Genomic DNA, 24,282 nt, shown 5'->3' with positions numbered 1-24,282 from the left:
AAAATATTTTGCATCTATATCTATAAGGGCTATGAGTCTGTAGTTCTTAGCCTCGTTCTTGTTGCCTTTTTTTATAGATTGGAGCTATTATTGAACCCCTCCAGGAGGACGAAAATTGTTCGGCCTGCCAGGTTTCTATAAAAAGCGGGAGCAGTTGTTCAGCCCAGTAGGTTGGATCTTGTTTATAGATAATGGGAGGGATTCCATTTGGGCCTGGGTCTCCTTCCTTCCTTCCTTTCGCAATTCGTCCCTTCAACTGCTCAATCGAACCTGGGAAGTTGGTGTCTTCAACTGGAGTCTTTAGGGCCGTCGCGATCGGCATACAGAGCTCTGGATTTCGATGGCCCTTGCTTGGCACTTCATAATTAAAGTGTTTGAACAGGTAATTTACCCAGGTTACCTCAGTAATGTGGGAGTTCACTCCAGGGGCATTCGGATTATCTATTTTATTAACAGTTTTCCAAAATCTTGCACTGTTATTGTTTTTTGAATCATAGAGTAGTTTTTCCCAAGTTTTTTCCGCGGCTTCTTGTTTGATTCGCCACAGGATTTTATTCTTTTTGCACTTTAGTGATCTCAATTTAGACACTGAGTAGTTGTCACTCCCATCTTTCCGCAGCTCGCGAAGTGTTCTGTTAATGGCTGTTTTTATTGCCCTTAAATTGGGCGTTAAAGAGGATTGAGGGTAATTGTTTGGGTTGCTTGTCGGGCGGGGCGGTATTTTTTGGCATGTCCGTACGTCGATTTCTTTAACGAAATTGAGCTTAGTGTTCTTTAGGCCAAAGGATTTCAGGAAGGACTCCCAGGCGAGTATTTTCTTATCGTTCAGCGCAGCAGCACTTTCCCAGCACATCTTTGCTTCTTGCGTTAATCGATCTGGGTCGCTAGTATTGCACTTAATTCTGTTGCATTTTGCTGAGGTCTTTAGCTTTGGGCCATTTGTTAGAAATGTTAGCGCTGTCCCTTGTGCTCTCAGTGTCAGTTCTTGCAGGAGGTGGCCGCTGCAGTCAGATATTCCGATTTTAAAGTCTTGTACTAATACGAACAATGAGAAAGACAAGAAGGTGTAGTCGATCGCCGATGATGTGATCGAGTTATGGAAGGTTGTTGCTTGGGGACGGTCCCCCGGCGATCGCCCATTTACCACAATCAGACCCAAATTAGTTAGGTCTTCTAATAAGCTTTTTGATAGATTTGTTGGTTTGCCCCAAGGGCACACTTCCAAAGGTGGGATCCCCCTGACGTGCAAATAGTCTTCCATTGGGTAATTCTTCTCTGATGATTTCGAAAGGAACATATTGAAATCTCCTGACACAATAAGGTTCGGATTGTCCACTTCCGTTATTAGTTTGTTCAGTTCTGTCACCAGGGCAGTAGCGCCATTTTTTCCCCCTTTGGGTGCAGATAGGTATTAACCAGGATTAGTTCTTGCCTGTTGGATCCCGGTGTTGATATTTCCAGCTGGACGGCAGTGATCCCGTTTTCAGTTCCCAAAGTATTTTTATTTAGCAGTTCTTTTGCGTGGTTTATTGTTTGTATTGAGGTGTATATCGTTAAACCACCTTTCTCATGACCAAATTTTGAGGTTCTCCTTGCTGGGAGGTGGAATGTTTTATAGCCCTGAAGATGGAACGGTTCTGCTGACCAAGTTTCTTGTAACAGTATTAAGTCATACTGCTGAAAATATAGCAATAGATCCTTGTGGGTAATTTTTACTCCTAGTCCGTTTATGTTCCAAGAACACAATTTAAAGCGACCGATTTGCGTTTGAGGGGGTACCGATTCGCTCTGCAGATTGTCATTGGCTGGATTGTCTGGAATTAATTGTTTTTGCGATCCAGTCCCATTATTGATTTTGGGTCGGAAGACCATTGATAGTTTGCAGAGGGGATGCACCAGCCTTTCGTTCGATTGAGCTTCCTCGTGCTCCTCTCAGTATAGATTTTATGGGAATATCTGGGCGGCGTTTGCTCAGAGTCAAGTTAACATTTTCTTGGAGATTGTGGAGTAAAGGAACTGGGTAGGCTGGGTTAAAGAACGGTTTGATTCGAATCCCCCATGCTTTTAGTTGGTTTTCTTCTCTTAAGATTTTTTTCGCCAATTCTCCAGAGTTCCAGATTGTTTTTGTTATTTCCTGCTCTGATAGATGTTTGAGTGTAATGAATTCGACAGCCTCCAAATCTTGAGTAGTTAGCATACCAAGGGATGTAATCGAGTTCAGGACTCGTAAGATATTTCTTCGATTTAAAATATCTTCGCGGCCTTTAGATCTGTAGTCAGGAATGAAGAGTATTGTTTTAGGTTCTTCTTGTTTGGTGGCCTCCTGTTCGGGATTTGATGCCCATTCTGTGCTCTTACAATTGCTATATTCTTGAGGGCTTTCCTCTCTTTGGGTCTGTGGACCCGAGTTAGCAATTGATACCCGTGCTATACTCTTACAATTACTGTAGTCTAGAGGCGCTTGCTCTCTCTACGTCGGCTGACCCAAGTTTGCAGTTGGGTCACGGGGTTCATGCTTGTTGTTGTCCTGCCTTTGACCCGGTATTAGTTCGAGGACTGTGCTTTGGGTTGATCCTGGGTTTTTCTCTCTCTGGATCAGGGATTCCTTGTCAAAAATTACATTGGGTTCTTTTTTCCTTGCTGATGAGGAGATACAGATGGCGGTATCCCAAGGGTTAGTGCCTCCGGTTGATTGTACTACCAGATTGTCCACAGTTTGTTGCCCCATTGACCTGGAGTACAAGTGTTTTTTTGAACTATTGCTTTCCGCCCCTAAGTCATCAGGTTCATGAGTTTTTTCAGCGGATCCCCTTATAAAATCTGCTTCTGCAGGTTTATTCTTGGCAGAAGTTGCCTCTGGGCCTGTAAGAGCGGGTAAGGTTGAAGGGCTTTCCCTAGGCCTTTGGCTTGGTTCGTCCTTAGTGCTTCTTTGTTCTTTCTCTAATTCTGACAGCGATTTGTTTGCTTGTGGGAAGTATGTTTTTATAGAGCCCATCTTGTTTCTCCCTTTTCTCTTCATTTTCCTTCTTTGTTTAGAAGACTGTTGTTTGTTGCATATATGTTCCCTGCTTTCCACAATGGGAGACGGCTCTCTGGTTGTACTCAGCTGCTTATCATCTTGCCGGAGCTTGGGTGCGCCTCCCTTTGTTGCGAGTTCTGTTCGTTCAGTTCCTTAGGGTGATTAAGAGAATTGTTTGAGGCCATTGTGACGTTGGAAATAATCACCGGTTGGATTTTTTCCATTACCTCGCAATCTGGGTTTTTTCTTTCCTTACTTGCTACTGCCCATGCTGCTCTGTGGGAGTTGTTTACAGATTTTATGTCAGTTAAGAGCTCGCTCATTACATCTGGTAAAGATGATAGTTTATCAATGATTGAGTAACATGTGCAGCTTGGTGGGATGATAGTGGTTTTTGATTGAACTCTTTTGATCAGCTCGTTCAAATCTGATAACTTAGTGTCGATGTTAATGACATGGGTGGTTAAGCGTGTTAGCAGATTTAGTTGGATATCCATCTTGTCCGAGTGGTATTCCATTGCTTTTGTCGTGAGGTTCATGGTGTTTAACAGTGATGCCCGAAGACCACTCTCTTCCGTATTTATAGTCTTTGGGGAATCAGCCGTTTTGATTTCTGTGTCATGAAGTGGCATGACGCCTTTTCCCTGGGCATTTGTGTCCACCATTTTCTCCCATTCTTCAGTTGTTTAGGGGAATGAGTTAGATCCAACTGACTCTGTGTGCCGAGCCTGCGGTTTGGTTGTAGAGGTATTTTCTGGAGAATTGGAATCTATTTGGGCCATATTAACGTTTATACTGGTTGCTGAGGTATGGTCTAAGGATGGTTTTTGAGTGCAGCCTATATCATTTTCTAGATCTTTAGTTGAGTTACCACCATCCTGTCTCCCTGTCAGGAAGTGGAGGGCTGAGACTGCGCCATTTGCTAATGCTGACCCTGGGTACTGAGTAGTGGTTGAAACCGAAGGTCTCACTTGGGGTGAGGCGTTTGGCCCCAAAGCAGCGGAGTATGCAGGTCTTAGTGACACGTGCTGGATCATGTTTGGACCAAGATGGTTTATTTGATGTAAGGTATTTAACTCCAAAGCCAGGTCAGGGGACTCCCGCAGTGATTTTTTTGCTGGGGTGGAGTGAAATGAGTAGTTTTGAGGTGATGGATGTTCTGAGTGCTCGTAGAGAGAAGGCTCTTTGCCTTGATCGTCGGACTCATCTACTCTTGGTTCTCTTGCCACGCTCGCATCCTTGTTCACTTCAAAACTTTTATTTTGCTGCCTGGGATTGTTTCCATCGGTTTCAGTACATCGAAGACTGTTTGCTAATGTAATTGAGGTTGGGCGTTGAGTCCCTGTAAGGTTTAGGTGGGCTTACCGATGCTGGTTGTAAGGCTCGAGCCGACTCTATGACGTAGTGTTTTGTTAAGATGATTATTTCCGGGAGCAAAGGGGATGGAAGGCCCTTCTGAGTGGTACTCATGTGGTTTAGCACTGCCCCATCGTCTTTTACAAATGCAAACTTGGAGGAAATTTTCGGTTGGAAGAGAGGTTTTTTTAATTTTTGTTGGTTATAAGTTTGTTGGTCAGTTTGACCTAACACTAAACCCTCTTCTTCATGCTCAAGGGTAACTAAAATGTCATCCTCTACGCTTGTGCCAGGTCTTGTTGGCCTTGTTAGTTTTTCATGGCTATCGGAGGGGGCATTAAGTAACTTATTTTTCTTCTTCCTATTGCTCACTACTGTAGAAATGCTTCGTCTTTCTTTGCCTGATCTCATGATGGCTAAAAAACTGATGTCAGCCAAGAGGAGGGAGGAGATCCAGTTAACCCTGCACAGTCCTTTCGGTAAAAACCGCCCCTCCGGTGCCCCTCGCCCCCCTGCACAGAATGTACAAGATGCCAGTTATTCACGACTGTGGCTTCGTGTTTTTTAAAGAACACTTTTTTTTTTTTAGGAAAGTCACTTATGCTTTTGTACTTTTAAGCGCTGCGCTGCATTGCATAACACTTACGGAACAGGCAGTGCTGCGATGCTTGGGTGGAGCCGGTTAGTCGGTCGGCTGTAAGTGGCTGTAGGAGTCAAAGGTGAGTCGGGGGGGCCACAATGCCTCGACTCCGTGGCCCGGTGTCCAGAGCGTCCACGTCTTCACTCGCGCTCTCTCGCTATATGGGCACAGCTCTCCTCTCTGTACTGTGAGCTCCGTTCTGTGCACTGCGCTTCTGGGTTCCTTCCTGCCTGCTTGATTACTCGCAGGCTCGTCGGAAGAAGGTGAGGCAGAGACAGGAAACCTGGGAAACTCGTCTCCCCCTGATGATCGTAGGGCTCGGGACGGGCACGGGCTCAACGGTGGTGTGATTGCCGGCGTCTCTCAAAACGCCCGGAGCTACCCGGAGCTGCCCGAATTTGTCGGATTCCTCTCCCTCGGTTCACCGCCGCCGCTTCTCGCATTTGGTTGTTGTGGCTTTTTTTTTACAGGTTTCTCTCGAGGCTTTCGGCACTTCGGCTTGTTAGCTTGCATTCACCGCCGCCACAGGCCCCCGCCGCTGCCCCTCCTCTGACCGCACTCTGCTCTCTAGCGCCACCGGAAACAGCAATTACACAGCACTTCAAGATGATCTCAGGGAAGCAACTGCCAGTGAGGTTCTTCATTGGTTTTAAAAGTTCCTTGTTTCTTAAAGACATAGCAATCCCTTTGTTTCCACAATGAGTGGTTGACAGATTTTACCTGTTCTAATTTCAAAGCTGCAATGTAGTTTTAAATGAACTCTTTTGAGCAATTTTCAGTCTATGTTCTGGAAAACTCATACCTTGATAGATGTCTGATGGGTGCTTCTCATGTGGAAATTGGCACCCTGAATATACTGTTCTACATACAATTATGAATTTAAAGTGTTCCTGGGTCTACACACACAGCTGGGAATTCTTGTAATGTTTATGACTTCAATGAAGAGTCCTTTGGTGCGGAAGAAGTAACTAACCATTTCTTAGCCGTTTATTCCTCAGAGAGAAGGGAGCTTCTGTAATAAATCCTTGAAGGCATTGGTCTTTTCAAGGATCCCACTGGTATTTATCATTGCAAACCATAGAGGAAGGTTTTCAGAACTTGGCCATGGATGCATGTGGGCGAAGGGTACTTAACAAGTTTGCTCACAGAGATCATTGTTGCTTTGATAAATGTTTGACTTGTTTTTTAAATGAACATGTATTGATTTGATAGCTGTGACAAGCTTGTGTAAAAATGTATTTCTGGATTATTCACAATCTCCATAGAATCAATGTGTTATGTTTACAGGTGTTGTCGTTAAGACTTGGTAGAATTATCCATGGACAAATAGACCAGAATAACAGAGGAGTGATTTTCACAGAGGCCTTCGTAGCTCGACATCGTGCACGCATCCGTGGTCTTTTCAGCGCAATCACAAGGCAAGTGTTGATGCTCTAGAAGCTAAGCATTTCCAACACTGTTTGCACATTAAATGAGTGGTCAATCAATCAAAAGATTTTATTGTTTAATTAGTTAAAACCATAACAATTTCACAATAAAACATATTTAAAAAGATGTGAAAGATCACCGTTATTGTCCATGTGCAAAGATCAGATTGTGCAGTAATAAAAGAAGCCATAGTTGTAGCTTGTGTATATATATATATGTTTCAAAACCATCAGCCCGATATTTCTGCTCAAGGCAGTGGGTAAAACGTATAAAGTGCAAATGTTGATGCTCCCGAAGGGTGGTGGTGGGGGGGGGGGGTGTTCTAAGTACATTGAGCTGGGTCTATGCAGGGTGCATATTGGGGGGACAATGTGGTGGGGTAGTCAAGAGGGATCACTTTCCCTCTTAGTGTTGTGATGCAGTGAAGTAGTCCGTTCTCAGCTTTTGGGGGAAAATAGCCAGATGAGGAACTGCAGAACGGGGTCTGCGTAGGTCCTCATGCGCTTTGACGTACACACCATGATAACGATCTTCTTTCAGTGTGGGCCCATGGTTAAAGTCAGCCACTGGTAGGCCTTACCAGCGAATACATAAATTGGCTTTGAGGAGTCGTCTATTTATGCCTTCTGAGAGGTATAGCTGTGGCTTCCCTAATAGGTAGGAATTGTTTAAGGGAGATGAGATGTTTGAGGTCTTTAAAGAGTGGGTGTCCAGCAAGTATGAGGTGGATTTCAGCTGCCTGTTGATAATCCTTTTCCAGACTGTGTAAGGGACAGAATCTTGAGTTTGACGCACGGCCTTCGATTTGTTAATGCTTTTTTAACTTGTATGTGCCAGGTGTTCCTGGGGCTCTCAAGGTTCTTTTTTCAGTAGAAGAAATTGTATGACACATTGCCCAGTATGCCATTTGAGACCTGAAGAAAGACTTCAAATGGAAATACTTCAAAGAGACCATTGGGGAAAGTAATTTTTTCTAATGATTAGTCTTGACCACTAATGACAGAATGGGTTGAGGTATTTAACATATCTGATAAACTCCAACACCATGTGGTGCTTGCGATAAATACTTCAGATTCTGGATTTTTCACAGGAAAATGAGGAATTGCATTCGGAATTGGTGCTTTGTACAATGAATTCTTCTTGTCTCTGTATTTACTGGACATTTTCTCCTGTCACTTTTCCAGAGAATTGCCCTGCTATTATTTGTCTTTGGAAAATTGCAAGGGGCATGGTGATTAGGAGTCCACTCTGAAGTTCAAACCTGGTGCAAACATATTTTGCTCAAGGATTGAAATGTAATTGTCCACTTTTTCAAAGAAAACTCCTTGGATTACATTTTTGGGGGGATTCAGCTCTTGCTGTTTCCTGTTCTGCTTCATTTTTTTAACGAGTCTAACGAGTCTACTTCTAGTCAGGATAAGTTCACCTTTACCAACAATGAACATCTTGGGCTTTGTGCAACAAGTTTTATATCAAACTTTGTAGGCTATAGATGCAGAAGGCCTTGAAAGGGAACCCTAAGCTCTCTAGGTTGCCAGGTACCTCTGATATTTGTTCCTGACATTATAAATTTGAGTTGTTCTAGCTTAGATTATCTTAACGTAGATGGGCTGTTCGATACTTAAAATTTTGCAGGGGCAAGCTTGGGGATCTCTGTTTTTTTTAACAGAAACATGGCTGAAAGAGCACTCGGCCTATGAACTAGCAATTGCTATTTCCAAAGGCTGTAAAATGCACTTAGAGTGAGTATCTCGTAAGGGTGTGGGAGTTATTGCAGTCATCTCCAAAAAGTGCTTACTCATGTGTAACTCAGTCTTTTCCCTGCTCCAATTGGAATGTGTCCAGCCAGACCTGCCACACCAGGTCCCCTCTAGATGGGGAAAAAATGCAACCCAGACCTGTTTCCACCTATATAGATCTCACCAGTGAGATTTAGCTAGAGCCAAATGGCACAGTGATCACAGGACCCACATCTGAGCATACCTGACATACTGAGGACATCTACCACTACAAGAACAAATTGATAGATGGAATGTTTGAATTCATTTCAGCTACTGGTCGGGGTCACTTGTGTTCCAGTTCCGAATGGACCTACCTTATTAGTTCGTAATAGACTGTTTTTCTTGGTGCAGTAACAAGACTGATTTTGGATGTTGCTATGTCCTGTCTAAGGTGGTACGTTGTGCAAGAAAATGAAGAACTAGGATGCGGGTGCGAGTAATTACTAGTGGCTGAGATAAGTCGAGCATTCCATCCATACCTTTTTATGTATTCCTCAGGGGTATAATGTTGAACCATTACCCTTCAGCTGTTCAGTCTCTCCAGAATCCTCAGTTCATTTTATGTTGATTCATCATCCATCTAATTGAGATTGAATGCCACGGTTGACCGCCGACACTTCTTCATTATCGGAGATTAACCATTTTGGGTGACTTTAATTTCCATATTGATAAAGAGCAAGACACAATGGCACATTCATTTATTGACATGAGTTCTTGTGATTTTAATTTGTCAGATCCCAACCTAATCAAATTTAATATTGAACAAAATAATAAGTGCCCCCCCCCCGAAAACCCTAAACATATTCTATCCCAAGCCTAGTAAAAAATGTACTTTTTACATTTATTGAAATCTTGGGTGCTTCTCTAAACTAGTTTCCTTATTTCAACTCTGTCTCAGATGTCTAGTTGGATTTTCATAAGGTTCTTTCTGCTGCTCTAGATCAGGAAATTCTCAAGAAACTCTTTAAAGCAGTGCCAATACCTCTAATGAATAGGACACAATATTTGTGTAAATTCATGAACAATTTCCCAAAGAAACTAATTGTTGAAATTAGACAATTATTGAAGTAAATAAAACAAGAGTATTTCGTGACAGCATTTTCATCTGTACTTTTTATCACGATGACGGATTTACAAAAGCAATATACAATAATGTTCATCAGTCTAAAGAGGTCAGAAGGATATATATGGGTTGTAGGTTTTCCTACAAATATACAATCCCCAGAGCCAACAACTGGTCTGCAGCTTGTAATGAGTTTTCATTGTGTACTGCAGAAATTCATATGGTAAACTCTTTTGAATGAAATAAGATGGAAACATCTGTATTTATGAAATGCACAATATATTGAATTACGAATAGTGATTATTTGTACACCTCTGAATTTGAGGTTACACTTTCTGTCATGTAATTCAGAAGGTGTTTTACAGAATGTGTCATTCTTGCACAGTGGCTTACCTTCGGAAGCCAGAAATGCAGAGAAATCCAATTGGTGGTAACAAATGTTCTAATTATAAGTGTTTCCACATGTCTTCCAATACAAATGGTACCACTTGTGTGTCTGGGCAAGTGCCTGTGACACAAAAAAACCAAAGTTCAACCTGGAGACATCACTTCCCACCCAGCAAAATCAACCTGTGGCTTGTGGTTTTTAATAACAATAATCCAACTCATTCAGAAAATATACTTAGACCAATGTCTCTAGAATGGAACTAGTACATGAAATTAGTATGTCTTGTCCGCATAGAGAAAGGTGCAAGGCGTCTACGGCCCACACATGGAGAATCCACAGCCTTTTCGTATAAGGGGTAAAGAGGAAAGGAATTAAATACATTCCTGCTGCACACAGCTCTCTGAGGCAAAGAAGCAGCTTTGCTACCATGCCTCACAGGTGCCCGTGGATTTTAATTGGCCTATCATAATAATGGACCCGAACTAGAACTGAGTCTGCTCCCTAGTACGTGGTTACCTTTTTCAAAACAACATAGCTGACAGCAGTTAAAGATTTTAACTCTGTTTCTCAGTACCTAGACTCTCTGAGAATCCTTACTAGACATCTGGGATCATATTATCATCCTAGACCTAGGCATGTAGTCTTCTTACAAGCAACAGCAGGGATCACAGTGGTTGCCTTTTTTTAAAGATGGATATTATTATAGGGAGATACATCAAGTGTCTAGCAACAGAAGGGATCCACAGAATGTATTAACAACCTCAGTGAGAATTGAGTCCACCATCCCAAATTGTCTTTCTATAGCTCTGTAGGAACACCATCTGGTCAAATACACCTATTGGACTGGCTTTCCGTGATGACAGTAATTACCTCAGCAAAATCCAAGACTGCTTTTCCTTTCTTGCCCATAGCTGTGCACTCAAGGCAGCAGAGGGTGCGGTCAATCGGAGGTCAAATGTACTCTTCTATTTCCAGTCCTAAAATATTTGAGGTAAGTGCAGTGTTTCCCAAAATATTCCAGAAGGCATATTTACGTTTTGAACTTCATAACTGGAATATTTTAAGGAAAATTACAAATTCTCCAAGTAATTTAATAAAGGGTTCAAAATTAGTCGTTTGCATTATTGAAACTGCTGCCCAGAGGCAAGATACTAGGAATACCCGTTAAATGGTGTAAAGCAATTTCTCTTTGCGCATTACAACTTTCAGTGCATTGTCAGACTAGCTGTTCTTTCCTCTATCACCCACCGTATCCTAAAGGTCTCCCCTGCTTATGCAAAATTATCCAACCGCTTCCTGTTATATACCCACAAACCTGTTTATGCATAGTCAATATGCTTCCATTTGATCTATTCTTTATCACGAGGTGAAAGACTTTGTCACCTTGCACAGTTTGTGTTGCACTTTAGCACACAAGTATTGAACCACCCATTTGGGGAGCTTTTAATCTTACTGTTACACCTTAAGGTCAGGGATCTTGAAACTGGTTTAAAACCTGAAACCCAGCTCTAACCATATGATCATCACCCTCTGGCTGCAGAGTATTCAGAAAAGTAGATACCACTTCTTTAGGGATAGCAGCAATAGTTTCCACTGGTACTACCTCTGTCTACTACAGACACCTCTAATCATTAGAGGAGATTTCGACCCTGGCCCTAATTTGCTTTGAAAGCCTAGTGAATGTGTTGGAAGGTATTGCCATGACCAGAGTCAATATATCATGATCACTCTTTTCACTGCTTAATTAAGAATGGATCTGAAAAACAAGCCCGGGATAAATATATAATCAATGATTGATCAGCAGGGCTCGACAAATTCGCCCGCTCGCATTTGCGAGGGAGAATGGATGAGGACGAGCTATTTTTAGGTCCTACTCGCCCTTTCTGGCGAGTAGGAAATCAAATTAACTTGTGTCCTCTGTCTTTAAAAACAGAGCAAAAGTGACAAGATAACACGATTTAAAGGCATTTTTATTGCTCACAAAGGAAATGAGCAATAAACATGCCTTTAAATCTTGTTATCTTGTCACTTTTGTTCCGTTTTCAGAGACGGAGGTCAAGTAGGTTGGAGTCAGGTCGAGGGGATTTTCCATGGTACTAGACCTGCAGGATTAGTACCATTTTTCGGAATTGTCGAGCCCTGATCAGGCATATAGATGCTGCATGTTGGCCTATCATTAGAAACGCGCTGTAACAGCTAAATATGTTATGGTGTGATAAAACATCAAGTAAATATCCACTCACCCTACCAACACTGGGTTTGCTATGATTGCTTTTAGGACCTTCCAAGAATATATCATGGAAAACATTCCCAAAATCAGAGAATGTGGTCATCCGCTAACCTTGGCATTGGAATCTCTCATTAGTCTAGTGAAAAGCAATCCAGAATTCCCCATGATTGGCCTATTATATGCGTAGCAAGGAAATCAGATAGTGCTATTAGATGTGTTTTAGTAATCGATAAGGAGTAGAGTAAGGTCCTTCTTCCAAACTAGAAACCATTTCATAAAATTATTGGACCTAGTCTCAGTAGTTACAAGAGGGACCAGTGAGCAAGTCAGTCTGGCGGAGACCCACAGCTGAGGGCCAAATCCACCCCCCAACTTAATTTGGACACCCTTTAATAAGCACACAACATGAGTTAAGAAGAACCGATAACCATCAAAATATATGTAATTGTGTCCTACGCTATTGCTTAGTAACGATTTGATAATGAGACAAAAATAAATATGAGAACTTGATGTTTGTCCTGCCACTAATTCATTTTCTAATTTTGTTTGCCTAGTCACTACAATCATAGAGCTAGGTACAAGTCATCTTGTCATTTTCACACCCACTTATAGGCGCCAAAGATATTTGTTGATCCAAGGCTGCAAAAGATCAAGGGAGACTTTTGAAAAACCTAAAGACACCATAGTGTCCTGTGAGAAAGAGGCTCTATATGTACTGGACCAAAGTAAGGTACAGTGTGCGTATAGAGTCCACAATCCCCAGAGGTATAACAGAGTTTAAAGTCAGGTCTGACCTTACTCTCTAAAGTAGTAGCTTGGTCAAGCAGTAACACAGTACCACTCAGTCAGCAAAATGTTTCACACACTCAAGAACTGAACTCTAGGCCAATTGTTTTTATATCCAAAGATATAGTTGTTTTATTTTTACAGGTATCAAAATATACTTTTCTCGATATGAGTACTCTCATGTAATTACTTTCCAAAGAGGCAATAAACTTTGTAAACACAATAGGTAAAATGGTTGCAGTAGGCAACACAATTCTAAACACAATTTAACATTGAGCTCAATAGGTTTTTCTACATAAATGCAGTTGATTACTTTATAGATTACTTTTGTAACTTCATAACTGGACCCCAGATTCAGTACTGGGGTCTAAGCTGAAAACAGTTTAGTAAAAACGTTTTAGTTATTGCAATGATTTCTAAAGAATATAAAGGTATTTTAAAAGTAGACACTTAGAAACTTTTTAGTTCAAAACCAGCAATGTTATCCAATGGAAGGAAATTCAAAGCACAGGTAAAGTAGGTTCTCGTTACTTTTGTAATCCAGTACTGGACTCCTAGGTTCAGCACTGTGGTCCCTAACTAAGACAGGCAAGTAATTACGTTTTAGTAGTTGGTACGATTTTTAAGGAATATTTGTAACTTTCAAAAGTAGACAGAAGAAATTTCACAGAAAAACAGTCAATGGTTTCCTATGGATGAAATTTAGATTACTAGTAACCACGGTTGTGATTACTTTTGCGGTTTAGTACTGGGCTAAAAGATACAGCACTGACTTCTCCCCTGATTACAGGCGAGTACTTCGGATTTCGATATTCGGCTGATTTTAGATGAATATTTTAACATTTCAAAACTTCACAGAAGAATTTTCACAGAAAAACAGTCAATGGTTTCCTATTGCAGAAATTTAGATTACTAGCAAACATGGTTTTGATTACTTTTGCGGTTCAGTACTGGACTACAAGGTACAGTACTGGCTTCTCTCCTGATCCCAAGTGAGTAATTCGAAATTTGTTATTCGGCTGTTTTAGATGAATATTTTAACATTTCAAAACTTCACAGAAGAATTTTCACAGAAAAACAGTCAATGGTTTCCTATTGCAGAAATTTAGATTACTAGCAAACATGGTTTTGATTACTTTTGCGGTTCAGTACTGGACTACAAGGTACAGTACTGGCTTCTCTCCTGATCCCAAGTGAGTAATTCGAAATTTGTTATTCGGCTGTTTTAGATGAATATTTTAACATTTCAAAACTTCACAGAAGAATTTTCACAGAAAAACAGTCAATGGTTTCCTATTGCAGAAATTTAGATTACTAGCAAACATGGTTTTGATTACTTTTGCGGTTCAGTACTGGACTACAAGGTACAGTACTGGCTTCTCTCCTGATCCCAAGTGAGTAATTCGAAATTTGTTATTCGGCTGATTTTTAGATGAATATTTTAAAGTTTCAAAACCAGTCAACCAGACAAGAAAGTGAGTCATCGGTTTTCAGGTGAGTACTCGACTGGTGAAGTTAAGGTTCTGGGCATAGACTCAGGGGTCCCCCAGGGTCAGGTAAGTACAGTTGGTACACCCTCAGCGGCACAGGGGCGGCCGGGTGCAGATAGGTAGTTAGTCCCAATGTTATCCAATGAGAGGCAGGGGACCTTCGATAGGTGGCTGCTGGCTAGCAGGCCACGCGGCTGTGAGAGCTAGGCTCCTGGTCACTTGCTCAGGGCAAATGGGGAAATAGGATAGGACAAAGGTTGCACTCCCAGGGGCACTCGGGCGGCGGAGTGCTTTTGAGCCGTCTGGCGCTCAATGTTATTCAATGAGGATCTTGAAAAGGGAACAAAGGCTGCGGGCTCGGGAACGGAGGATCTTCTGGAGCGACCAACACTTTGAGGGGTAAGTTGGGATCTTGGAGGATAGGTAGACACCCAGGAGTGGGGCACAGGGTGCCGTGGGGCGCCGGGTGCAGGGGTGTCTTTTGAGGTCGGGAAATCTCACCACCCTGCTGGTCGCGGTCGGAGGGGTCCTTTTTCCTGAGGCTGCAGGCGTCGTCTGGGTCCTCGAGGGGGGGGGGTCCTTAGGCACTGGATTCCAGGTCAGAATCGCCGGGGGGGACGTCCTCGGGGTCTTGATTCACTCCGGCACAGGCCAGGCGTGGCGGGTGCAGAGTGTGCAGGGTTCGCGATTCCGGGCTGATGCCAGGGCTTGTTACTTGCTTTGAGCAGTACCACTGCTCGTGGGAGACCCAGGTAGTCCGAGTCACAAGGCAGTCAGGTCCTCCGGGGTTTTTGAGGTTGCTGACCACTGGAGATGCCGGGGTTTAACAGGGGCAGGTTCGAGGGTCGACAGGCCGGTAGGGCTGGGGCCAAATCAGTTGGTGTCTTCCTCTTTTTAGCAGCTGCATGGCAGGTCTTCGTGTTCCTTGATCTTCTTTTTTTTTTTTGTAATCTGGATCTGTGGAAAAAGGTTCAGGATGCCCCTAAATACTAAATTTAGGGGCGTTACAGGTAGGGCAAGGGCAGGGGTGGGTACACCCCCTAGCCTGCTCCTCTCCTGTGGGAGGGGGGCAGGAGCCTAGCTGTGATTGGGCTGGGCTCCCCATCTTCAAGATGGCCGGAGCCCGGGGTCGTGCCTCACCTCACCTCTCCCACCTGAGGGGTGGAGTTGGCACAGGCTGGCACACCCCCCTTTCTGACGTAGGTTTTCCGGACAGTCTTCCCGCCAGAGTGGGGGTCATAACTGGTGGGGGCCAGTTGCTGAGTACAGCAAGTGGTCTGGAGAAGCTCACAAAGGCGGAATGCCTTTGAAGCTTCCCCTGTCCATCCTGGGTGAGGAGGCTTGGCACCTCGTCCCAGGATGTGCATTGTTACAGGCCCAGGAGAGTGGGGAGCTCTCCACCCAGAGGTCCAGCAACATGTCTGCTGTGTGGCAGCCTAGGCAGCCTCTTAGACAAGACGTGGGTTGTAGGTTAGGTTTCAGGGGGCATCTCTAAGATGCCCTCTGTAGTGCATTTTACAATAAATCCCACACTGGCATCAGTGTGAGTTTAATGTGCTAAAAAGTTTGATATCAAACTTGTCAGTGTTCGGTGTAGCCTTTATGGTGCTGTGGAGTTCGTAATGACAACCTCCCAGCACCATATACTCTTAATAGCATCACTGCACTTACAGTGCCCAGGAATGGCCCTGGGTACTGTAGGGGCACAGGGCTCATGCACCTGTGCCCACACCACTGGCATACGGCACCCAGCTGGAGGGGTGGTTGATGTATGCCAGGGCAGTGGGTTTGTGGGCAAGGCACACAGGGATGTGTGCCATGTCGACTTTTTACTTAGTTCTGCACCTAGACACTCAGCCTGCACAGGCAGTGTGTGGGTGTCAAGGTACAGGGCCGTCAGGGGTGGCACTGTGAGAAGTTGGCCTGATATATGAAGTCCACTATTCTAGTGGGCACCCTGTATCAGTCCAAACAACCCTTATGGTGATGGTTGTAAAGTCAACCTTATAGACCAGCTACCCTAGTGGTAGCTTGGATAAAGCAGTCTTAGGCTAAACTCAAGAGGGCATGTGAAGCCAGCTGTTTTACCATATGTAACCCCTTTAATACCAAGTGAAAGGACACCACACAGGTTATATGTAAAAATATTTATGTATTTATTACTAACAACACCCTCTGAACTCTTTATGAGGTCAGATGCATAAGCACATAACAAGATACTCAATTATCATACAATAAGTTGCACAAAATACAGTAGAGCCCTAGAAGCACGTAAAACCATATACTAAAATAGTGGTATAAGGACCACGTCACGAACAAAGGATAGGCCTAGGGCCTAGGGAATTGCTGGGGCTACGCTGTACTACCAAGAGTTAGGAAGCAGGAGACCCACGGGAGGCATGTGCAGTGTCTTAACACACACGCGAGTTACCATAGAGTTAGAATGGGAACGAAAGAATTGGAATCTAGTTATTTTAGGGCCCTTCCGGATGGACTAGGAGAAAGCTACTGAAAACTAGGACACTAAGATAGTCAATACCCGCAGGAGTACGGAAATACTCGCGTTACCTCACCCACAGGAAGCGGGTGCATAGGTGTCAAAGTGTATCGGGTTTCGTAGCTGAATCCTATGGAGCTGTGAAGAAAGATGCTGCAGGCGACCAGGAGGGAAGTGTCCGGTTGGATCCAAGGGCGGATCGAGGATGAAGAGTACCTGAAAGCAGAGGGGACAGAGTCTGGGTCACTAGCCAGTGAACAGGAAGGAACCAGGCGATGTCGCGAAGCAATCAGGTGATGTTGTGAAGCTGGTCTCTGCAGCCACGTGGACCAGGAGGTGTCGACGACGACCAGGAGCTGGATACGGACTGTCCCACGAAGGCTCTCGCTGTCGGCGAGGTCGGCTTCCGGATTGGAGTCAACAAGCCTTGGCAAAGACAACCCAAGCAGGAATCGAAGATGGCTTCTTGATCAGACCAGCAAGGTCTGATGGACTTCTCCTTTTCAGGGAAGCAAGGGCCAGCCTGGAGCAACCAGGCCAGCGGTGTAGATTCGAAGGTTCGTCGTCACAGAGGCCACTAGCCAACGGGCAAGTGACCGGACAGACGCGTCAAGCAGGAAAATGCAGAAGGGCCCCAAGCAGAACTCGTGGAGTGTGGAGGGCTGATCTTCGGTGCTGATGATGCTCGAGGCTGGAGCTTCTCAATCCCCAATGCACAACTTCGAGGGTGCCTCTGAAGCTGCACAAGTAGCAAGGAGCAGGCTTTTCAAGATCAAGATGGCCGGTCCCACGTCTCTCGTCGCCTCCACGGGTCTCAGCTTTGCACGGACTGTGGATCGGGGTCAGAGAAGTCTGGCTCTTGTCTGACTCTGTGCTCGGGCTCCGGCGGGAGCGTCGACAAAGTAAACCGCAGATTGCTGGATGGTGCCTTTAGGTACAGGGTGGTCACTCCTTGACCACAAGGGTGATTCTTCAGTCGTCTTCTGTGAAATAGATCGTCGAAGGTCCAGAGTTTTGTTTCAAGTTTCAGTTCAGGATAAATCTAAAGTCTCTTGACTCAGCTCCTACCTTTATACCAATCAAAGGGGCTGGATTACCTGTTAGGTCCCTCCTATGGGTGGAACCAGGGAAGGGGGTGGTTACACCCCTTTCCCTTTATCCAGTTTCGTGCCAGAGCTGGGGCTGGAGTGCCCCAGCACCGGTTTGAACCGGACTATGTATGGGACACCTTGTGTGCCCAAGCAGTGCCTCATTTCGTTCAGCCCTCCCTGCCCCAATACCCTATGGCCTGTCTGGGGTGGTGCTAGCACCTCCCAAGACAGGAAACCTATTGTCCAAGCCTCCCTTGCTGGAAGGACTCCCAGCAGCAGGAGGTCAGACTTGTGTCTGTGGCAGCAGCATCCATTTTGTGATGCTGAGGCTCTGGTTAACTTTAGCCAGGATTAGTAGGAACAACATGTCTTCTCCCTCTAGAAGGGTGGAATGCTACCCCCGTCGCCAGGACTGGCGAGGGGGTAGTATTCCAAAGCGTATGACACCTTACACGACATGTTTTGATAAAGCCAAACAAAAGTTAGCATTCAACCGCGAGGATTATAATGCACTTAAGAGTATATGGTATGGCTATATCATAGAACAGCTATAAGGACATGGTTCCGAAAGCTGCAGACAGGCTCAGCTCATGCTAGAGACTCATCTCACATAAAACCAAGCACTCTGCCTTCAGGATTGTTAAGGCCTGCCATAGGAGTGACTTATAGGTATATATGGGTCTATATATAATGGTAGGTATAGGAATACTATACCTAAGCAAGGGGTGATTACACGACCTTGCCCCAGCTGAGTGATCAGCCAGTTGTCAGTTTGGATGGCCAGCCAGGGCATAATTCATTCTGCAGCCCCTGGTAGGTCTTGGATGCACCTATGCCTGGATACCTATGGTACACTGTACAGGGACTCACAAGAGTGACCCAATGTCCAATTGGAGATGTACCTAAAGTACATGGAGTCCATTTTACAGTGAGAGCAGATAGCCTGGGGCCCTGATTAGCAGGATCCCAGGCCAACTAAGTCGAAAACCAGCTAAACACAAGGCAAAACATCTGGGGTAACCATAGTCCTGTTTCCACCTTCCTACAACCCCCCCCCCCCAAACAAAAGGAGATAAGGCTATCCTTGACCAGGTAAGCCTATGGTAAGCCTATATTGCCTAAGTGGCCGTATAAGGAAGTACCTGCACTAGCATGGTTACCCCCTGTCTCATGGTCCACTAAGCAATCCCTCACCCTAGGGGTATCAGAGGGTTCGAGGCATGTGGGCTGCTGAATTCATATCTATAGCATAGATCGCCGCCTAGTGTTGGGTCCGGATGATTGCACATTGTTGTCCTGGAAGAGTCTTCGAAGTATCACGAGATAGGTGGCTCCTCCCCTGGACTACAGTGCGCATGGGCATCGACTCCATCCCCAGATTGGTTTTTTCCGCCATTGGGTTCGGATGTACTTTCGTTCTCTCAGTTCGGAATCGACATATTTCTCGAGGCCAAAAGGCCTTTCTTTCTATCTTGTCGTCGGTATTGTTTGCGTTCGGTGCCCCGTTCTGCTCGGACTCGCCTTCCGAGTTCGACATTCACGGAGTCGCGTGACTCTTGGAGCTCGAGGCCCAGTCGACGCAGCAAGACCCTCGACGAAGCGACATGTAACGGAGCCCGTTCAAGAAGTGTCCCGTGTGCGGATCGAAGTACCCGCACATCGACGTCCACCCGGTGTGCAACAAGTGCCTATCGCCGGACCACGATGAAGCCAACTGTATGGCTTGTTCCAGGTTTCGTTCGAAGAAAACGATTCGGCTTCGGCGCGTGGTGCGCATGGAGGCCTGGCAGTCGGCCCCGGCACCGGTGGACATCTTCGACAGCGACGAAGCAGACGAACACGACGTTCACCTGCAGATTTCGCCTCCAGCGGAAGACGTCGCAGACGACCCTCAAGTGGATGTCGAAGACCTACCCGTAGCAGACGTCGTCGACGAGGTAGGAGACTACGATGAGGCCTATGGGGCCATGGAAGATTGCTCAGATGACGAGCTATGCCCCGTTCGAACTCTTACTAAGGCTCAGGTCGAGGGATCGCCTATCGGCCTTACCCAAGACCTTCTCCCAAAATCCACAGCCCCGCCTCCAGGCCCGGCTACGGACGCTTCGGCGGAGCCGCCATTGAAGAAATCGAAACCGAAAGTGAAACCTTCGGTCTCCGAAAACCCTAAAGTGGTTCTGTCGCAATCGAAACCGAAACCTTCTGATCCACCATCGACACCCTCGTACTCCGGGGTGTCGGGACAGCCCAAGCCGAAGAAGCACGTCGACCCGGCCAAGTCGGTGAAATCCGTCCAGCCGAAGCAGCCTACGGGCGTCGAGGTGCAGCCCAAAAAGGTCGTCCAGACTCCGTCCAGCAAGGGCGTGGAGCTGAAGTCCGGATCCAGTATCGAGCCGAAGCCGAGCAAGGCCGCGGCACCAAAGGCCGCAAAGGGCGTCGAGCCGACGACCGGCAAGGGCATCGAGCCAAAGGTTGCCCAGGGCACCGCCACAGGCACGCCTCGGACCGACCAGCCACAGTCGTCGACGATCGAGTCTTCCCACGTTGCTGGACCGAGGTCGTCTGTCGTATCGGCGAAACCGTCCGCTTCATTCACGAAGCAGGTCTCGGACTCACTCAAGCGTATCAGGGACAAGGCCTCGGCAGAAGACCCCAAAACGCCTTCCACGCCGAAACAGTCGGTCCCCACCTCCAAGTCATCGACGCCACTCCTCTTCACGTTACCGCCGAAGGTGGCACCGAAGGCATTCGCACCACGGGCGGCGCCCGAATCGAAAACGCACAGTGCTGTGGGGTCGACGCCTACTATCCCAGCTGGGGGCTCAACGCATCGACCACCATTACTGGAGGAACAGTCGGAACGCTTCATCGATGCCGACACTGGGAAGCTTACGCTTTACAAGCGGAAAATTACGGCGACGACGCCTTTGGAGTCGTATACCATTCCTTTAAAGCACAAAAAGCCTGCTTCTGATGCACCAGTCTTGGTCGAACCATTGACTCCTCGGACTCAAAGAGTTGCCACGCCCTCGCCAACTTATTCCGATGCCGAGGATGCTGGGGATCAAGATGACGAATACAGCTTCCCGACCCACGCTGATCCTGATGCACAACAGGACGCATGGGTGGACACGGGTGACCAGGGTGATCAGGGGGATCAGCAACCCACTCTCGACCCTCAGATATTCAATATCAGAACGTCTCCCACTGAGGATTCTGCGGCATTCAATGCCTTGATTGAAAGGGCGGCTAAGAACCACGACGTTGAACTCCATGCTGACCCTGTGGAGGTGGACTTCCTCTTTGACACTTTTTCAGCAGCTGAAAAGACTGTGAAAACTCTCCCAATGCTCAAAGGGGTCCTCAAACATGCTGCGGAAATTTTCAAGGAGCCAACTCGGGCAAGGGTGGTCAACCCTAGAATTGAAAAGAAATACCGACCAGCACCTGGCGATCCCACTTACATCAAGGGCCAGTTGCCATTGGACTCTCTGGTCGTTTCTTATGCCCGCAAGAGGGCGAATTCGCAGACCACGGGTGAAGCTCCTCCCCCGGACAAAGAGTCAAAAGTGCTAGAGGCATCGGGAAAGAGAGTAGCAGTTCAGGCGGCCAATATATGGTGTATCTCTAACACGCAGGCACTCTTAGCACGCTACGACAGGGCACACTACGACACACTAGAGACCCTGTTGCAACATCTCCCAGACCAATATAAGGAGGCTGCGGAGATGCTTATCCAAGAAGGGAAGCTCATCTCCAACGCTTCAATTAAGTGTGCACTGGACGTTGCCGATACTGCAGCCAGGGCGATTAACACCAGTGTGATGTTAAGGCGACAGGCGTGGCTCAGAATCTCTGAATTTAAGCCTGAGATCCAAACTACCATCCTCAACCAGCCAGTTAACCCTGACAGATTATTTGGTCCTGAGGTGGATATCACCTTGGACAAAATAAAAAAGGATACCGAGACTGCCAAGTCCATGGGCGCTCTCCAATCCCAACAGTTTCGGGGGAGCACTTTTCGTCGCTCAGGCAATAGGGGTGTTTCCAGAGGCCAAATGTCCCAGCAAGCACAGTTCAATAAAGGTGGTGCGCAATCCTCATACACCAAACAAAATAGAGGAGGTTATCGGGGCAACAACGCCAAGGGCAGAAGCAAGGGCAACAACAACTCCCGTTCCTCCGCCTCCAACAAACAGTGACGTCCTGTCGCTGCCCCCCGACCATCCCACACCTGTCGGGGGGAGACTCCAGCAGTTCCTGCCAGTCTGGAAAACCATCACCACAGACAGGTGGGTCAGGAAACATATCAAGTACGGTTATTGTTTGGAGCTCACATACACTCCACCCAACATACCACCAAAACACCGTCCTATGTCCACAGAGCATTTGCACTTATTGCAGCAGGAGGTTCTCGTCATGCTGCAAAAGGGCGCTATAGAGCTCGTGCCAGTGGAGGAGGAAGGCACAGGGGTATACTCCCTGTACTTCTTAATCCCAAAGAAAGACTGGTCCCTCAGACCTATTCTAGACCTCAGGCCCCTAAACCAGTACATTCTCTCAGAACACTTCCACATGCTAACGCTGCAGCAGGTTCTTCCGCTCCTCAATCAGGGAGACTTCCTCGCAACCTTGGACCTCAAGGATGCTTACTTCCACATTCCACTCCATCCATCACACAAAAAATACCTCAGATTCACCATTCAAAATCGGCATTATCAATTCAAGGTCCTCCCTTTCGGAGTGACCACGGCCCCCAGGGTGTTCACCAAATGTCTGGCGACAGTGGCGGCGCACCTCAGGAGACAACACATCCATGTCTACCCTTATCTGGACGACTGGCTGGTTCAGGCGAAGTCGGCCCAGCAGTGCGCCGCCGACATGTCCCACACCATTCACCTTCTTCACAGTCTGGGGTTCTCCCTGAACTATCCAAAGTCGCACCTTCAGCCAGCCCATGTGCGGCAATATCTAGGTGCGACAATCAATACTCTGGCAGCCACGGCTCAGCCAACTTCAGCGCGGATCACCAACATTATTATTATTATTATTATTATTATTATTGAGTCTTATATCGCGCCTGGTTACCCTTGGGCATCCCCGCGCTCTTCCAAAAAAAACAGAGGCACCATAACAGAAGAGAAAGACATTAGACAGGGAACAGGTGGGTCTTTAAAAGTTTGCGGAACCGTAAGGAACTCGTTTCAGAGCGTAGGAATAACGGAAGGGAGTTCCACAAAGTTGCAACGTTTATGGAAAATCTTCTGCCGCCAGTCCTGGCCTTCCTTACTCTCGCCACTTGTAACAGGTGTTGATGATCCGAGCGCAGGGTACGAGGGGCCTTATAGGGTTGGACCATCTCCCGTAGGATCGGTGGACCTTTACCCTGCAGGATTTTGTGGGCCATGCAGAGTGCTTTAAAATTCCCCTCTCTCTGATGGGAAGCCAATGAAGCGCCTTAAGCGCCGGGCGGGCAGATTGGCGCCTGGGCAGATCCGTCAAGAGCCTGGCAGCAGCATTTTGTACTTGCTGTAGTTTGTTTAGGGTTGTTTCTGGAGCCCCCAGAAACAGCGCATTGCTGAAATCCAGCTGTGAGATGATGAGTCCCTGGATTAGCAGCCTCCTCGAGGCCATCGGGAGGAGAGGTAGGATCTTCCGGGCAGACCGGAGCAGACCCAAGCACACGCCTGCTGTCTTTTTGGCGTGAGTCCTAAAGGAAAGGTCCTGCTCTAGCCACACCCCCAAGCTCTTAATCTCCTGTTTGGGGGTGGGTGCCATTCCCAGGCAGCTGGGCCAGCTGCTCGGTGAGAGGGAGGGAGGGAATTCCCTAGCATCATCAATTCGGTTTTCGAACCGTTAAGTTTGAGTGCCGAGCTGCACATCCACGTAAAGATCTGAGATAAACAGGTGTGCAGCCGGTCGGGTTGGTTTGCCGCCTGGGGGAGCCCTACCACCAACTGGGTATCATCAGCGTAGCTGATGATCTTAATACCCAGTGGCAGCACCACACTCTCCAGAGGGGCCATATAAATGTTGAACAATGTAGGGCTCAACGATGAGCCCTGTGGCACACCACACTGGAGAGGGACTGATGTTGATTTCTCCTGGCCTTCCCAAACCTCAAACGTCCGGCCCTCCAGAAATGACGGAAACCATTTCAGGGCCATCCCGGAAACCCCCACCCCCGCCAGCCGATGGAGTAACACCTGGTGGTCTACGGTGTCAAATGCCGCACTGAGGTCCAGGAGGATGACTGCCACCGATCCCCCTGAATCCAAAATGCTCCTGGCATTCTCCACGACTTCGAGCAGGGCAGTGTCCGTCCCCTGACCAGGACGAAAACCCGTTTGGGAATCACCCAGGAGGGAATTGGATTCCAGAAAACCCGATAGGCGCTTATTCACGAGTTTCTCCGCCACCTTGCTAATGCCGGGGAGCAGAGAGATGGGCCTAAAATTAGCAAGGTCGGCGGGGTCCAGGCTAGGCTTCTTCAAGAGGGCCTTGACAACCGCT

At 46.6% G+C, this 24,282-nt stretch overlaps 1 protein-coding gene across 1 annotated transcript in view; it reads left to right on the top strand.

Moving 5' to 3' along the window:
* Positions 1–24,282, top strand: part of UFL1 (UFM1 specific ligase 1) — a 428,808-nt gene that overhangs the window by 157,381 nt on the left and 247,145 nt on the right. Inside the window, exon 6 of the mRNA XM_078648232.1 lies at positions 6,303–6,433. Within this exon, the coding sequence (XP_078504358.1) occupies positions 6,303–6,433 (131 nt within the window). The remainder of the gene's footprint in view (positions 1–6,302; positions 6,434–24,282) is intronic.

This window comes from Lissotriton helveticus, chromosome 6 (genome assembly GCF_964261635.1).
Source record: "Lissotriton helveticus chromosome 6, aLisHel1.1, whole genome shotgun sequence".
In the NCBI taxonomy this organism is placed as follows: Eukaryota; Metazoa; Chordata; class Amphibia; order Caudata; family Salamandridae; genus Lissotriton; species Lissotriton helveticus.
This window is presented reverse-complemented; position numbering and strand designations above follow the sequence as displayed.